Here is a 13,774-nt window from a genome sequence, read left to right as displayed (position 1 = left end):
CGGGGTCCCGTCGGCCGCTGCCGCTCGCTGCGGGGCCCTGCCCGGCGCTGCCCGCCCGGCCCCGCCGCGCCCCCGGCCCCCGCCGTGTGGCGGCGCTGCGCGGCCGCGGAGCGGGGCGGCGGTGGCTGTGGCGGGGAGGGCCGGGCCGCGGCGGGGCGGGGCCGCGCGGGGTAGGTGCCGCGGCGGGCGGCCGCCGTCCCATCGGCAGTGGCGCCGGGGCCGGGAGCGCAGCATGGCCCCACCGGGCCCCGAGGGCGGCCGAGGTGAGGCGCGGCGGGCGGGGGCTGCCTCGGGGGCTCGCAGCGGGGCGGGGCGCTGTCAGCGCGGGGTCGGTGCTGGCGGGGCCGGAGTCCCGTTGCCCCCGCGCGCTCAGCGGCCCGGTCCGTGTCCCGCAGCTGCCATGGCCCCCGGGAAGAAGATCACGGCACGGATCAAGCGGACGCTGCCGGTGCGGGGCCCGCAGGCGCCGACGCTGAGCGAGCTGATGCGGTGGTACTGCCTCAACACCAACACGCACGGCTGCCGCCGCATCGTGGTGTCCCGCGGCCGCCTGCGCCGCTTCCTCTGGATCCTGCTCACCCTCAGCGCCGTGGGGCTCATCCTCTGGCAATGCGCGGAGCTCCTCATGAACTACTACAGCGCCTCGGTGTCCGTCACCGTCCAGTTCCAGAAGCTGCCCTTCCCCGCCGTCACCATCTGCAACATCAACCCCTACAAGTAAGCTCGGGGTCCCGGGGAGGGTGAGCCCCGCCGCTGGGCATCCTCTCAGCCCATGGCCAAACCTCCTCTGGGCTGCGCTCCGCAGTCGTGCCTGCCCGGGTTCCCCTCTGTGGCACTTTTGAGTACCACATCCACCTCTGTGCCGATGCTCTTCCCGCACGTGTGGGTTACACTCGCACCCTGACTGCTCAAGTGGACTCAGTCGATTTAGTCTCAGCTCCAGACAGTTTCTGCTCGGCTCCCTGGTTCTCTTCAAATCCCCATCTTTCCAGGACCCAGGTTTCAGGATTACAAACAACGGCATCTCCTGAATAATGGAAAAGGAATGTCTGTCACTCTTACGTTGCCTCTTCCTTACCCCATAGGATGCTTTGACATTATCCATCAGCAATACTTTTTCTTCTGCCATATTACACTTTACATCAACTCTTTTCTGCTCCCAGCTGCCCTGCCTGGCCCTGTGGGTGGCCCAGCCCCCAGTGCCTCTTGGCACAAAGGCAGAAACCTTGTTCCCACATGCTTTGCCTCCTCAGGCTTGCTGACACAACCTCCAGGGAGCTTGGGAGTCTGTGAGCGCTCTCACTGTAGCTTAGTCTCTGCTTTGGTTTTTGTGGTCCTTCTCAGAGCTGTGCCTGCTCTGATGTGGATCGATGGGGTGGTGAGAGATCAGTGTGAGTCTGTGGCACAGTCTTGTCCCAAGTGATAGGATGCGTAGTGCAGTGGGTGAGGTGAGATGGGATGTCACTTCTTACCGTGTTGTCTCCAATGCAGGTACAGTGCCATGAAAGACTATTTATCTGAGCTGGACAAAGAGACAAAAAAGGCTTTGGAGACTTTCTACGGATTTTCGGAGGGCAAATCCAAGGTGCGCCGGTCGGTGGATGAGTGGAACAGCTCAGGGAGCGACTTCTTCCAGCAGATCCCTCTGCTGAAGTTTGAGGACTTCTCTAAGACGGCGACTGACTTTCACAGTGGCCAGAAGAGGAAAATAGAGGGCAGTGTCTTTCACAAGGATTCATCCATCGTGAACTCCGGGGATTCAAATGATATCATCGGCTTTCAGCTGGTGAGTGTCACTCTTCCTTGGCCAGCCAGTTCCCTGTGGGGCAGCAAAGGGGTGTTTTGGGTTGGTGTCCCTCGGCCAGTTTTATTGCCTCCTTAGGTGGCTTTATAGTGAGTAACCCTCCAGCTGCTCTTCTGCCCAGGCCTCCGTGGCTGCCTGCAGATTCAGCTCCCTGGAAGAGAACCTTCCTGAAGTCTGCCCAAATAGACTTAGTGCTTCCTGTGACCTTTCCTTTGGGCCTGAAACATTTGATCCTATCATTTAGCCCTGAATGAAAGGTCTTTGCTGCCCCCTTGTCCCCTTGGTGCCACTCTGACTCTGTGTGTGCATTGCTGGGGGTCACCCATACTTTGTGGAACACTTGATTTCATTTCACCTGAAACACTTTTTCCCCTTTGTAATTATCAGTGCGATGCAAACAACAGCAGTGAGTGTGCACTGTATACATTCAGTTCTGGTGTTAATGCCATCCAGGAATGGTACAAGCTGCATTACATGAACATCATGGCACAAATTCCCCTGGAGACTAAAGAAAAATTGAGTTATTCTGCTGATGACCTTCTACTGACATGTTTCTTTGATGGCCTATCTTGTGACAAAAGGTCAGTGCACAGAACATCCCTCCAGCTTAACAGCTTATTTCCAAGTACATAGTATGTAGGAATTGAATATTTGGTGTTCGTTGAATCCCAGCAGGAGCCATTTCCAAATGAAAGCCAACATTCGTGTCTTCATCAGCTTTAATTATGCTCTTTCATCCCTCGTGTTCTGCTGTCCACATTTCATATAAACCTGTGGGGTTTGGCAGAATCAAATCTCCCTCTTTATGTTGGTGGCAGTGCAGTTGTGTGTGCCGGCAGGAGCAGTTTCCCTGTACAGTTATGGGGCTCAGACTACACTTGTACCTGGCTTTGTGGTTTTCCTACTGCCAGGAGCAAGCTGCCCTGTACCACTCGCTGCTGAGGGCATTCTGTATGTGTCTGTAATTGCACAAAGGCAAAAGGTTTTTTCTTGGAATGAAGACGTTTGCTTGAGTGGGAGGGGATGCTCAGAGGACAGACATGAATGTGTTTGAATCAGCTCCCCTGTGCAGCAGCTCTTCTGAAAGCCAAGATCCTTTAGACCCTTGGCTGCTGAATGACAGAGGACTGTGTCCCTTCCACCACCACCTTCTTCCTAGTGCTGTAAATCCACTTCCCCACCCTCTCAGCCCCTACTCCCACACAGCAACCTCCTGAACGTTTCAGTTCCTGGTGCTATTAAACCAGATCATATTTCCATGTAGTTTCAAGGTACTGGGAAAAGGACCCACACTTTTCAGCAAAATAAATCACCACCAACAAAAAAAGGGAAACATCCTGTCCTGCCACATCTCTGCCAAAGCAGAGCCCAGATCTGCTGACTTGCTCCCGCAGACAGTGAAAACTGCCGAGGGCAATGTGACAACACTTGATTTCTTGCAGGCACTTCACTCGCTTCCATCACCCCCTGCATGGGAATTGCTACACCTTCAACAGCGGAGAAAACGGGACGGTGCTGAGCACCTCCACGGGCGGCAGCGAGTACGGTAAGAGACCGACCAGAGGCTGAGAGCTGCTGTTAGATAACAGTGGTTCAGTGAACTGGATCCCACTGGAGAGTGATTGATGTGTTGGCTCTAGATGTGCAAGCAGATTGGGGAAATGCTTGTTTGAACTAGTGCAAACCATTGCCAGAGAATACAAAGATAATATCATTGCATCACTAATGTTTTCCATTGGGAATTACACCTTCCCGGTTATATAACTTTTTAAAGTAAGTTTCAGCCACCTTCTACGGAGACACAGCTTGTTCACTGGCCTTGGGGCCACAGAGGGACGGTGCTTGCTGCAAGGGTCTCAGTCTAGCATTGTAAAAGCTCTGCTTGGCTGTTACAGTTCTATTTAAGGCAGCTCTCCCTGCTCAGAAAAGTGGCTCTGGCTTCTGGTGTAACTCTGCTCCTGCCTTGCCTCTGTTCTTCAGGACTGCAGGTTGTTCTGTATATAGATGAAGCAGACTACAACCCCTTCCTGGTGACATCCACAGGAGCCAAGATCATCGTCCATGACCAGAATGAATATCCCTTCATTGAAGACATCGGCACAGAAATTGAGACTGCAGCGGCCACCTCCATTGGGATGCACTTTGTGAGTGACAGCAGTCCCATGTCCTTTTGCCCCTTTGCCTTCAGACAGGTGTAAATATGAACCAATTGATGATGTTTGAACATGGCCAGCAGCTGGAAGGCTCTGACACCTCACACTTGAGCAGCTGAAGTGCCCCGAGGAAAATCCTGTGATAGCACTTTTCAGAACAAAGTTTTCCCTTTGCATAGAGACTGTTGGAAAATCAGGTCTCTCTAAGCCAACCAGCCACGGGGATTTTGTTTGTTCTCCTCCTCTTCTACCCCTTCCCTTTCCAGGGGATTTTTTTGTTTTGTTTTCACAGCAAAATCCACAACCACAGAAACGTGTTAAGTGCCTCGTTGTGCTTTGGCAGTCAGCAGCCGAGTTCGCATCCCACGCAGGCTCTGGGGAGGAAGGGAAAGAGTTGGAGCTGTGGGGAACCTGCCTTAGGGTCAGGTCTGCAGTACAACCCCTGTAGCTATTCTGTGGGCTTCTTGCTATCCCAGCTGTAAAAGTGCCTCGTGGGCAGTGACTCTGCCTTTGCCAGCTTAGTGAAGCATTCCAGTGAGGGCAGGGGGAGCTGCAGCTCCAAATTTCCCCTATTAGTGTAGTGCAGACAGGGCATTTGACCCAAGGGGCTGCTTTCCATGGCAGAGAAGTGAAAGCAGAGTCATCTGGCCAGCCAGACCTTCCCCTTTCATCTGGATGGCCGTTAAGTGAGCAGTTTAGTTCTGCCTTCTCTTCCCTGATGGTGGGTCGGGTCCATCAGTCAGCCCTTATCTGTCCCGGCTGGGTGTGCCAGGTCGAGCTGGTTCCTGCATAAGAAAAGACATTGAGAACAGGGCTGATGGTTTTTAAGTTTGCAAATAGTTCACTATCTTCCAGCTGTCTGGAAAACCGGGCTGCAATCCCTTGGTCTGACCAGCGGGATAAATGCTACCTGGGAAATAAAGTGACTAGGAGGTATTGGAGCCAGGATGGTGTAAAGGAGGCAGTCTCACAAGACTGTTTCCTTTGTCGCTCTTACACCGTACAGGAGACGGTCACTGCAGGCAGAGCCTCAGTAGTTAATGCAACATTTTCCTGGCATGGTACATTTGGACTGTTGCATATAGAATAAAAACCAAAACTGAACGTATCTCAGTGGCTGTGTTTAAAAGATTTGGCATGAGGAAGTGATGCAATTGCATCCTAACATAACAGCCAGGAGAGAAGCTGGGCACAGCTTCTGGACTCAAAACAAATAGCTGTGATTACTCCAGAGCCATCCAAGAGGGAGTCATGATTGTCAGGACAGGGCTGCCCCACTAAGGTGCTGGACCAGTCCTTGTACCCACATTCTGGGTACACAAAGGAGGACACAGCAAAGTACCGCACACAGCGCTGCTCACTATAGGCTTGAACATGGCAATCCATGTTTCCCAAATGCAAATGTCAGTGTCCAGGTTATCGCTCCTGTATTTCTGCTGTGTACTGGGACTTACCGCCCCCCCCCACCTCCTCCAAAAAAGATGTCTGGAATGCAAACAAGGCATTGCTTGGTAGGAGTTTCGGTACTTTAGTTAAATATTTAGTTTGGAAATTATTTCAGTAACTGAATGAATAAGTAAGCTCTTATAGGAGTACAAGCTACAACAGAAAAGTTCTATACAAAGGATCTGTCATCTGGTGGAAGATGCTGAGGCAGGTTGCTGGCACTAGGTTGTCTGTGGAAGTTAAAAGCATATTAAAAGCTGGTTTCATTCAGTTTTCAGAAGTAATCCATCCCTAATACTGAAACCACATGCTTCTGTGTCCACTCCAAAGAGATTTGAGCACCTTTCTGAAGGATCTGACTTGTACCATGCATGTCAGCTCCTTTAGAGCTGCAGACAGAAGTGGTAATTAGCCATCAGGTTTGACCTCAGTAACCTGCAGATGCATAGTCAGTGCCTGAAGGTAAGCAGGCTTTTCTCAGGTTCCTACTGAACTGATCCTTTTTAGGTTCAGCCCCTAATTTTAAACTCTATAGGGAAAGATAGGTGAATGGATCCTTAAATGGGTGTCATTTCTCGTGGTTTCAGGCCACTTTCTTTGTTATGAAGTGAATAATTACCGCAGGAAGATAAGAAGGGTTCCAAGCTGAGGTGAGGCAGGCTGCAGGAAGCATTGGTGCAGCCTAAATCAGCTCTTGTGAATTTGAGGGCTCCCAGCCTGGTTTCATCAGACCTCGCAGGCACTTGGCATTTCAGAGCTCTCTGTCTGGGCAGAGATTGCAGAACAGGAAAAGGTGTTGGCCTTTATCAGAGAGGAAGGGTCAAAGCAGTACCTGGAAAAAGTCCTGAAGGTGATGCAAACATTTGATTTAGAGACGTTTTGGAGAGGTGCTGTTGAGCACTCACAGAGCCTAAAGTGCTCTTTTAGCCATGGAACAGGAGCAGCCAGGGCAACAGCAGCCTGGGAAGGTGGGTTTCAAAGGAAAGAAAACAAAACCCAACCAACAGCCCCCTTCCCTCAAAACACAAACACATCAGGATAAACTATGCCTCTAGGACTTAGCAATGACAGAAAACATACATATGAATAACTCTGCTTTGAAAGAGCCTCACTGCTGTGATTATGGCACCTCAGCATTCCTGCAGAGGTTTTCAGTGAAGGCAGCAGATAACTCAGCCAGAACTGTGTTTTGGGAAATGGGAATTACAAGCAAAACAGCCCGTATTCTGACAAGTGACTGACAAATCATTTGAGATGGCAAAAGCTGAAGGTGCTGCTCAGACCTGCCCCATCACTTGGTTTCAGAATTGTGATGAACAGCCACTAAATCCTGTGGTTTCGCTGAACTCCATAACCAAGGGTTGTTCTTTCCTGGTTCTCAGACTCGGTCTCGGAAGCTGAGCAAACCCTACAGTGACTGCACGGAGACTGGGGCTGATATTCCAGTAGAAAACCTCTACAACAAGAGCTACTCACTCCAGGTACATCTGTTGCATTTGTTTTGTCAATTGCTTGAAAACTACCTTCATAAAAAGCTTTCTGATATTCTGGAGTTCAGGATCTGACATTGTGAGCAGTGCAGGCGTGGGGTCACTGCCCTTAACCACTGATGTAAAATACCACAGCACTTTTTAGAATCCAAGTTTTATTCCTAAGTGGTTGATGTTTGAAGTTCCCTTAGGCACCCTGCTAGATAAAGAAAGAACATGAGCTCATTAGGCAATTTTCAAGCAATGTGAGACTGGAAAATATTGGCCAAGTAAATGTTGCAGCTTAGTAACCCTTGAAGCCAGAAATTGTGACCTTTAGGACTCTCAAGAGTAACAGATACCATCTAATCAGTATCCAGATAGCAGGATGTTTGTTTGCAGAGTAAGTTTCCACTAATTTTGCATGGTTTCTGTAATTGGGTCCTCCTGGAGGGTGTCAGTTGTTGTAGCACTCTCCACTTGAAGAATTGTAATTATATCAGCTGCTGCCTGCTGCAAAGCCTGTGCCTAGAATGGGTTTTGGTTTATGGGGTATTATACCTGAAAGCTGCTGTGATGTATTGCCAGTTAGCATCACAGACATTATCTCAAGTTTTAATAACAGTACTTCACTGAAACTCAGTGCTCAGGAGAGCTGGGACTGGGACCAAAAGGCTTGACTGGGATTTCAAAAAGACAAGCTCAGTTCCTGCTTGTTCCAACCCGTTAAGAGTTTTAGCTCAAAACACTGACTGCTGCCCAATAATCCTTAAAACTCCAGGTCTCTAAATAGGCACCAGCACAATTTGGTCAAAGCTGTGAGCATTTTCACCAGTGAGTCACTTCCCACACCTAGTTGTTGATTCATGGACCACATGCCACAGCAGACAAAAAACCTCCTTGGCTGTGCAAAGAGCAACTGCACCAGCTGAAGCTCTTGATGGCTGTAGGGCAAGTGGGGGCACTCTCAGAGCCCCCCTCAGAGAGGAGCATACTCATTTCTTGCACTAGAGCCTACACCCTCCACAGCACTTTCTGCCTGTATTTGTATTCGCTAGCAACAGAGCCTTAAGGCCCAGGGAAGTGGGGCTCCCACTTTAACACTACTGGCATAAACAGCGGATGGTTTTAGGTGGACACAGCCTGGGCCTTGGCACTGCAGAGGCACAGCAGCCCTTGGTTTATCTCCACCAGATTTGCCTGCACTCCTGCTTTCAGAAGGCGATGGTGGACTCATGTGGCTGTGCCCAGTACGCTCAGCCCTTACCCGCTGGGGCAGAGTACTGCAACTACAAGAAGAACCCCAACTGGAGTAAGTATTCAAACACACCACACGTGCCTCAGCTGCCAGCCATAACACCACAGCCCAGCCCTGCCTGCACCCAGCACCACCTCAGCCCACTTCAGACCCTGTACCAGAGCCTGAGACTGGTGCTCTTGTTTAGATTGACTTGTTCCTGACAGTTGTCCTAATTGCTTGTCATTTGTGTACACCACACTTGACCTGGTGAGGCGATTGTTCATGCCTGTAGCAAGTGACAACTACTTCTCAGGGTATTTTGCAATATTTACAGGGTAAATCTTTTTATTCTCGCCACAGAGGTGATGGCCACAAAGGACACCTCCACCCCAGAAGCTCCACTCCAGCACAGGTAGCTTTTCTTTCTGGCTTCTCATCCGCATATCCTGCTCCCTTCTTGCAGTGTACTGCTACTACAAGCTGCACGAGAAGTTTGTGAAGGAGCAACTGGGCTGCCAGCAAATCTGCAAAGATGCCTGCAGGTAAGTCCTGCCCATGACCAGGGCTAAAATGCCTGGCGAGAGCTGAGCTCCCATCTGACAGCCTGCATCTCTCCCCAGCTTCAAGGAGTGGGCGCTTACCACCAGCATCGCCCAGTGGCCATCCACCGTGTCAGAGGTGAGTTCCTAATCACAGTGTGGTGACAGCACGTGGCACAGCAAGGCTTTTACAAACCCAGAGCTTCAGCGGAAGCTGGGGGCCCCTGGGGTGTTCATTAGCCCTTCAGTGCTGCTCCTCCCAGAGGCTCAGTCTATAGTGTCCAGGTCAGGGCTTCGCTCCAGGGGTTCACCATTAAACCGAGGTTTGGCTTGTGGGTAGGGAGATCCCCTCAGGGACCCATGGCACGCATTCAGTCCTGGCACCCACACTGGTCCGTGGAGGTGCTGAGCCTGAGCTTCCTTACCAGGGGGTTTCTGCACAAGCACACACACCTATAACAGTTTTTTCTGTCTTTTCCCCAGGACTGGATGCTTCGAGTTCTCTCTTGGGACAAAGGGCAAAAAATCAACAAGAAGCTGAACAAGTAGGTTTCTCTGTATGTGTTTCTAGCTTGCACCTCAAGCTCAGATACAATCTCAGCAGCCCTAATGATGGCAATTGGGAAAAAAGCTCCCTTAGAGCGGCCCAGCCCTACTGGTCCAACTGGTTATTTGCATAGTTTTTCAGTATGTTTCATGTTATTGTTTTACTAAACCCTCAACCTGCCTTTTGCTTCTCTCAGGACAGACCTCGCGAACCTCATGGTGTTTTACAAAGACCTGAATGAGAGATTCATTTCGGAGAATCCTGCTAACACGGTGAGTTCCCTACTCACCCACAGGGAGATGTGGCTCTTCCTCCCTCAGGCAGGCTGGAAGCTTTCATTTGGCCAGGGGAGTTGTCCCATCCTGCAGGGACAGGAAACTGCCTGGATGATGTGCCAGGTCCTGCCCTTCACAACTCTTTTATATGGGGCTGTTTTTCCAACTGACCAGTCCCAAGCCCTGCACTGGGGTGGGCTGCCCATGGTATGTGTAGCACTGAGCTCCTACCAGAGCAGAGCGGGAGACGATAACCAGGCAGCAGAGGAAGGGCTCTCCACGTTCAGCAGTGCTCAGCAAGCTCCAGGTGCCCCAGCTCAGCACAGACCCACCACACACCATAACAGTGCCATGAACGTGGACCTGGCACCCACAGGAACCCATAACCTTGTGCTCTCTTCTCTTCCAGCTCGTCATTCTTCTTTCCAACTTCGGAGGCCAGCTGGGCCTTTGGATGAGCTGCTCGGTCGTGTGTGTCATTGAGATCATCGAGGTCTTCTTCATCGATTCGCTTTCCATCGTGATGCGGCGCCAGTGGCAAAAGGCAAAGAAGTGGTGGAACAACCGGCAACGGGAGCGGCCGGGCAAGCCCCCGCAGGCCGGAGACCTGGAGAGGCAGGGCCACGACAACCCAGTCTGCATCGATGAGGACCTGCCCACCTTCAACACCGCCCTGCGCCTGCCGCTGCCCCCGGAGAGCCCCCTGCCCAGGACTCCCCCCCCCAACTACAGCACTTTGCGGCTAGAGACTGCCTTCACGGAGCAGCTGCCCGACACACTAGAGCTTGGCCAGCACTGACCCTTATTTACCCACCCACCCAGGTGCCAGAAGAAGAGGTGGGTGCTGGACCCATGTGTCCAGGGGCAAAAGGCACATACCCAAATGAGCACTGAAGGCCTTTCGGGTCAGACCCTTATTCAGGGATTGAACTTGCAGTCAAAGCTTCTCTGAGCAAAGCTCAGACACAAAAGCCAAGGGCTCGGGGACATTAGGAACTTCAACATCAGTTCTCAAGTTAATCATTGCAAGAGATGGCTGGAGCAGGATGTGGCACTGAGCTGGGATGTCTTGCCAGACAGAGGCATTATTATCATTAGCAACCAACTGAACACACCCCCTTGTATGGGCAGGAATAGCTCCACAGCAGAAGACTGGTGCCATATTGAGTATTAGCACTAATTGCTCTCTGCTGTGTTGCTTGACTTGTGGGAAAAGCCCAGGGCTTTCAGGAATGCAGCATGACATTTGCAGGAAGGGGCATGACTGTTTGGTAAGAGCACAAAAAGGATAAAAGGAAAGCTCTCAAGTTGCATTTTGATGAGGTGGCCTGAGGAGCAATTTATTCCGAGATGAAAAGTTAAGAAAGCCATAGATGTCCTTGTAGAGCAAGTCATTACACAGCTTGAGCAGGAGAACCTAAGTCAGCCCAAAAGAATCCTCTGAAAGAGCATGAAATCTAATTTGGATCACAGCAACAAACTGCATACCCTGTTTGGTTCCACATCACCCAAGCTGCCATTACAGTCTCAAAGGAACTCATTGGGCAGCCTCAGCCACACGTGATTTCCCAGCAGGCTCAAAAGGAGCTGCTGCTCTTCCTCCTGAGCCCCAGCACAAACACCCCAGCACTGACACCCACTTCAGCGCCCCAGAGCTGCCCTGGGCTCCACGCACAGCAGGAGGAGGCTGAAGGATCCATCTGCCCATGGTACATCGTCCGCTGGCCTACACCTGCTCCACTCCACAGTGCTGCATCAACACCCACATTCTGCCTCCTGTGCACTGAGCCAGGCAACTTCCAGAGCCCACTGCCTGCACCCACATGGCTGTGGGGAGACCCCCGGGGTACACAGCCACAGCACCCTTCTACTTGCTGCCAGTCCTGCACACAGCTCCTTCCTGCCATAGCCAATTCTTAGCTGTCTAGAGCACACTATAGGTGTTGAGGATGAGCATAGCCTACACTGGGTTGGCTGCTTTGGGGTTTGTAGAGCAAGAATGATTCAGAGCGCGTGTGTGCGTGTGTGAGTGTAAGAAAGCCTCTTTTGCTCTCTCTGTATAAGCTTATATAGAATCCAGAAAGGTTCTTTGATGTGCAATAAAAGATATTTTAACTGAGTTATTTAAATAGCTGATAAAGTAAAAAAAATAAAGATATATTTTTGAATAATTGCTTTGCTGTTTTGTTGGTGTTTTAAAGTCAGCAATAGACAAGTTTATCCACAGACAGCAAGGAGATGCAGGACTTGCCCTGAGCAGCCTGGCCAGGTCCCCAGGCCTGTCTGCAGAGGTGGGGCTGTGCTGCAGCACATTGCTCCACCTGGCTCAGGAACACAATGAAAATGCCTTTTGGAACACAGCATTCACCACCAAGGTGACCAAAACCACTGTCCCCAGACAGGTCTTCTCCAGGTGGTCCTTTGGAGACCTCAGGAGAAGAGAGAAGCGTGTTTGCTCTGCCCCAGAGCCCCTTCTCTAGTGCAGGAAGGTGAGGTGTTTGGAGTAAACCCTGCTCAGCTCATCACCTCTAGTGCAACATCAAACATCAACCATCCCCATTACACCAGGCTTGCCCCACTTGCAAGAATGGCAGAACAGACCTAGAAGAAGACTGAAGAGCCTGTGCAAACACATGCACACCTTCACGTAACCAGCATGAGCCATCCTGGCTACAGCAGTGATGGAAATAACAGCAACCTTCAGAGCTACATAACACCTTACAGTGCCTTCCTTACCACTTTGTTGCATCTTTCTATAGGAGCTGCTTTGACTCAGCCACACCTGGGTAAGGACCAGCTCCCAGGGGCTGCTGGGGCCAGCTTTGACTCCAGTTCTACAAAGCACAGCCTCTAAGGACACCGAGAGGGGGAAAACCTCCCTAAGAAAAAGCAAAGCAAAACACTGCAGTGACACCATAGCACAGGTCCAGTCCTCGCCTGTACCTGTGTGTGCAGCACCAGCTCTGTTCACATAGCACAGGTCCAGTCCTCGCCTGTACCTGTGTGTGCAGCACCAGCTCTGTTCACATAGCACGGGTCCAGTCCTCACCTGTACCTGTGTGCAGCACCAGCTCTGTTCACATAGCACAGGTCCAGTCCTCGCCTGTACCTGTGTGCAGCACCAGCTCTGTTCACATAGCACAGGTCCAGTCCTCACCTGTACCTGTGTGTGCAGCACCAGCTCTGTTCACATAGCACAGGTCCAGTCCTCACCTGTACCTGTGTGCAGCACCAGCTCTGTTCACATAGCACAGGTCCAGTCCTTGCCTGTACCTGTGTGTGCAGCACCAGCTCTGTTCACATAGCACAGGTCCAGTCCTCGCCTGTACCTGTGTGTGCAGCACCAGCTCTGTTCACATAGCACGGGTCCAGTCCTCACCTGTACCTGTGTGCAGCACCAGCTCTGTTCACATAGCACAGGTCCAGTCCTCGCCTGTACCTGTGTGTGCAGCACCAGCTCTGTTCACATAGCACGGGTCCAGTCCTCGCCTGTACCTGTGTGTGCAGCACCAGCTCTGTTCACATAGCACAGGTCCAGTCCTCGCCTGTACCTGTGTGTGCAGCACCAGCTCTGTTCACATAGCACAGGTCCAGTCCTCGCCTGTACCTGTGTGCAGCACCAGCTCTGTTCGCTTCACACACCGCAGGCAGTACCAAGAGAGGCTGCAGGAGCTCTGCTCACTGCTGGCACTGCACAGCATGGCTCCTTCCCTAGCACTATTCCCTCTCACAGAGGCTCCTCTTCCTCTCCAGCAGCTCGAGTGACTCCATTCCCTCCCAACATCCCCCCAGCACCAAGGGCTGTGTTATATCGGTAGGTGCTAATCATGGGAACCTCCTGCAGCTGCTGCTGGAGCATCACTGCACCGGGCCCTGCAGCACAGCTCAGAATGGGCCTCTTGTCGCTGGTGCTTCCGAGAGCATCGCAGCCTGGAGCTGTGCCTGCAGGCGCTGCAGGCTGGCTCCCAGTGCTTTCTCTGGGGTACCTGAGAAGGTGAAGCCTTGCAGTGACGTGGTCCTTTTAGAAAGGCTTAGAACCACAGGATCCCAGACTGGGTTGGGCTGGAAGGGACCTTAAAGCTCATCCAGTTCCAGCCCCTGCCACGGGCAGGGACCCCTTCCACTAGAGCAGCTTGCTCCAAGCCCCTGTGTCCAACCTGGCCTTGAACACTGCCAGGGATGGGGCAGCCACAGCTTCTCTGGGCACCCTGTGCCAAAGGCTTCCCAGAGCAAAACAGGCCTTAAAAATAAACTGAGTGGTGCCAGTCCTGCAGCATGGATTGGTCAAACCTTGTACCCAA

The 13,774-nt window shown here is 51.8% G+C and overlaps 1 protein-coding gene across 1 annotated transcript; it reads left to right on the top strand.

Moving 5' to 3' along the window:
• Window positions 1–152: 152 nt before the first annotated feature.
• Window positions 153–11,644, top strand: SCNN1G (sodium channel epithelial 1 subunit gamma). Its single transcript, XM_061474269.1, has 13 exons — window positions 153–263; window positions 396–717; window positions 1,492–1,786; window positions 2,192–2,385; window positions 3,247–3,350; window positions 3,785–3,948; window positions 6,786–6,884; window positions 8,067–8,184; window positions 8,576–8,654; window positions 8,733–8,790; window positions 9,135–9,196; window positions 9,395–9,470; window positions 9,883–11,644. The coding sequence occupies exons 1-13, from the start codon at window positions 233–235 to the stop codon at window positions 10,270–10,272; spliced, it is 1,992 nt and encodes a 663-aa protein (XP_061330253.1). The 5' UTR covers window positions 153–232; the 3' UTR covers window positions 10,273–11,644.
• The last annotated feature ends 2,130 nt before the right edge of the window (window positions 11,645–13,774 follow it).

Source organism: Pezoporus flaviventris, unplaced genomic scaffold (genome assembly GCF_033815535.1).
Source record: "Pezoporus flaviventris isolate CSIRO_AGI_PZ_B2104156 unplaced genomic scaffold, CSIRO_AGI_Pfla_v1 ptg000078l, whole genome shotgun sequence".
Taxonomy (NCBI): domain Eukaryota; kingdom Metazoa; phylum Chordata; class Aves; order Psittaciformes; family Psittacidae; genus Pezoporus; species Pezoporus flaviventris.
The sequence above is the reverse complement of the archived record's forward strand: the minus strand, read 5'-3'. Positions and strand labels throughout refer to the sequence as shown.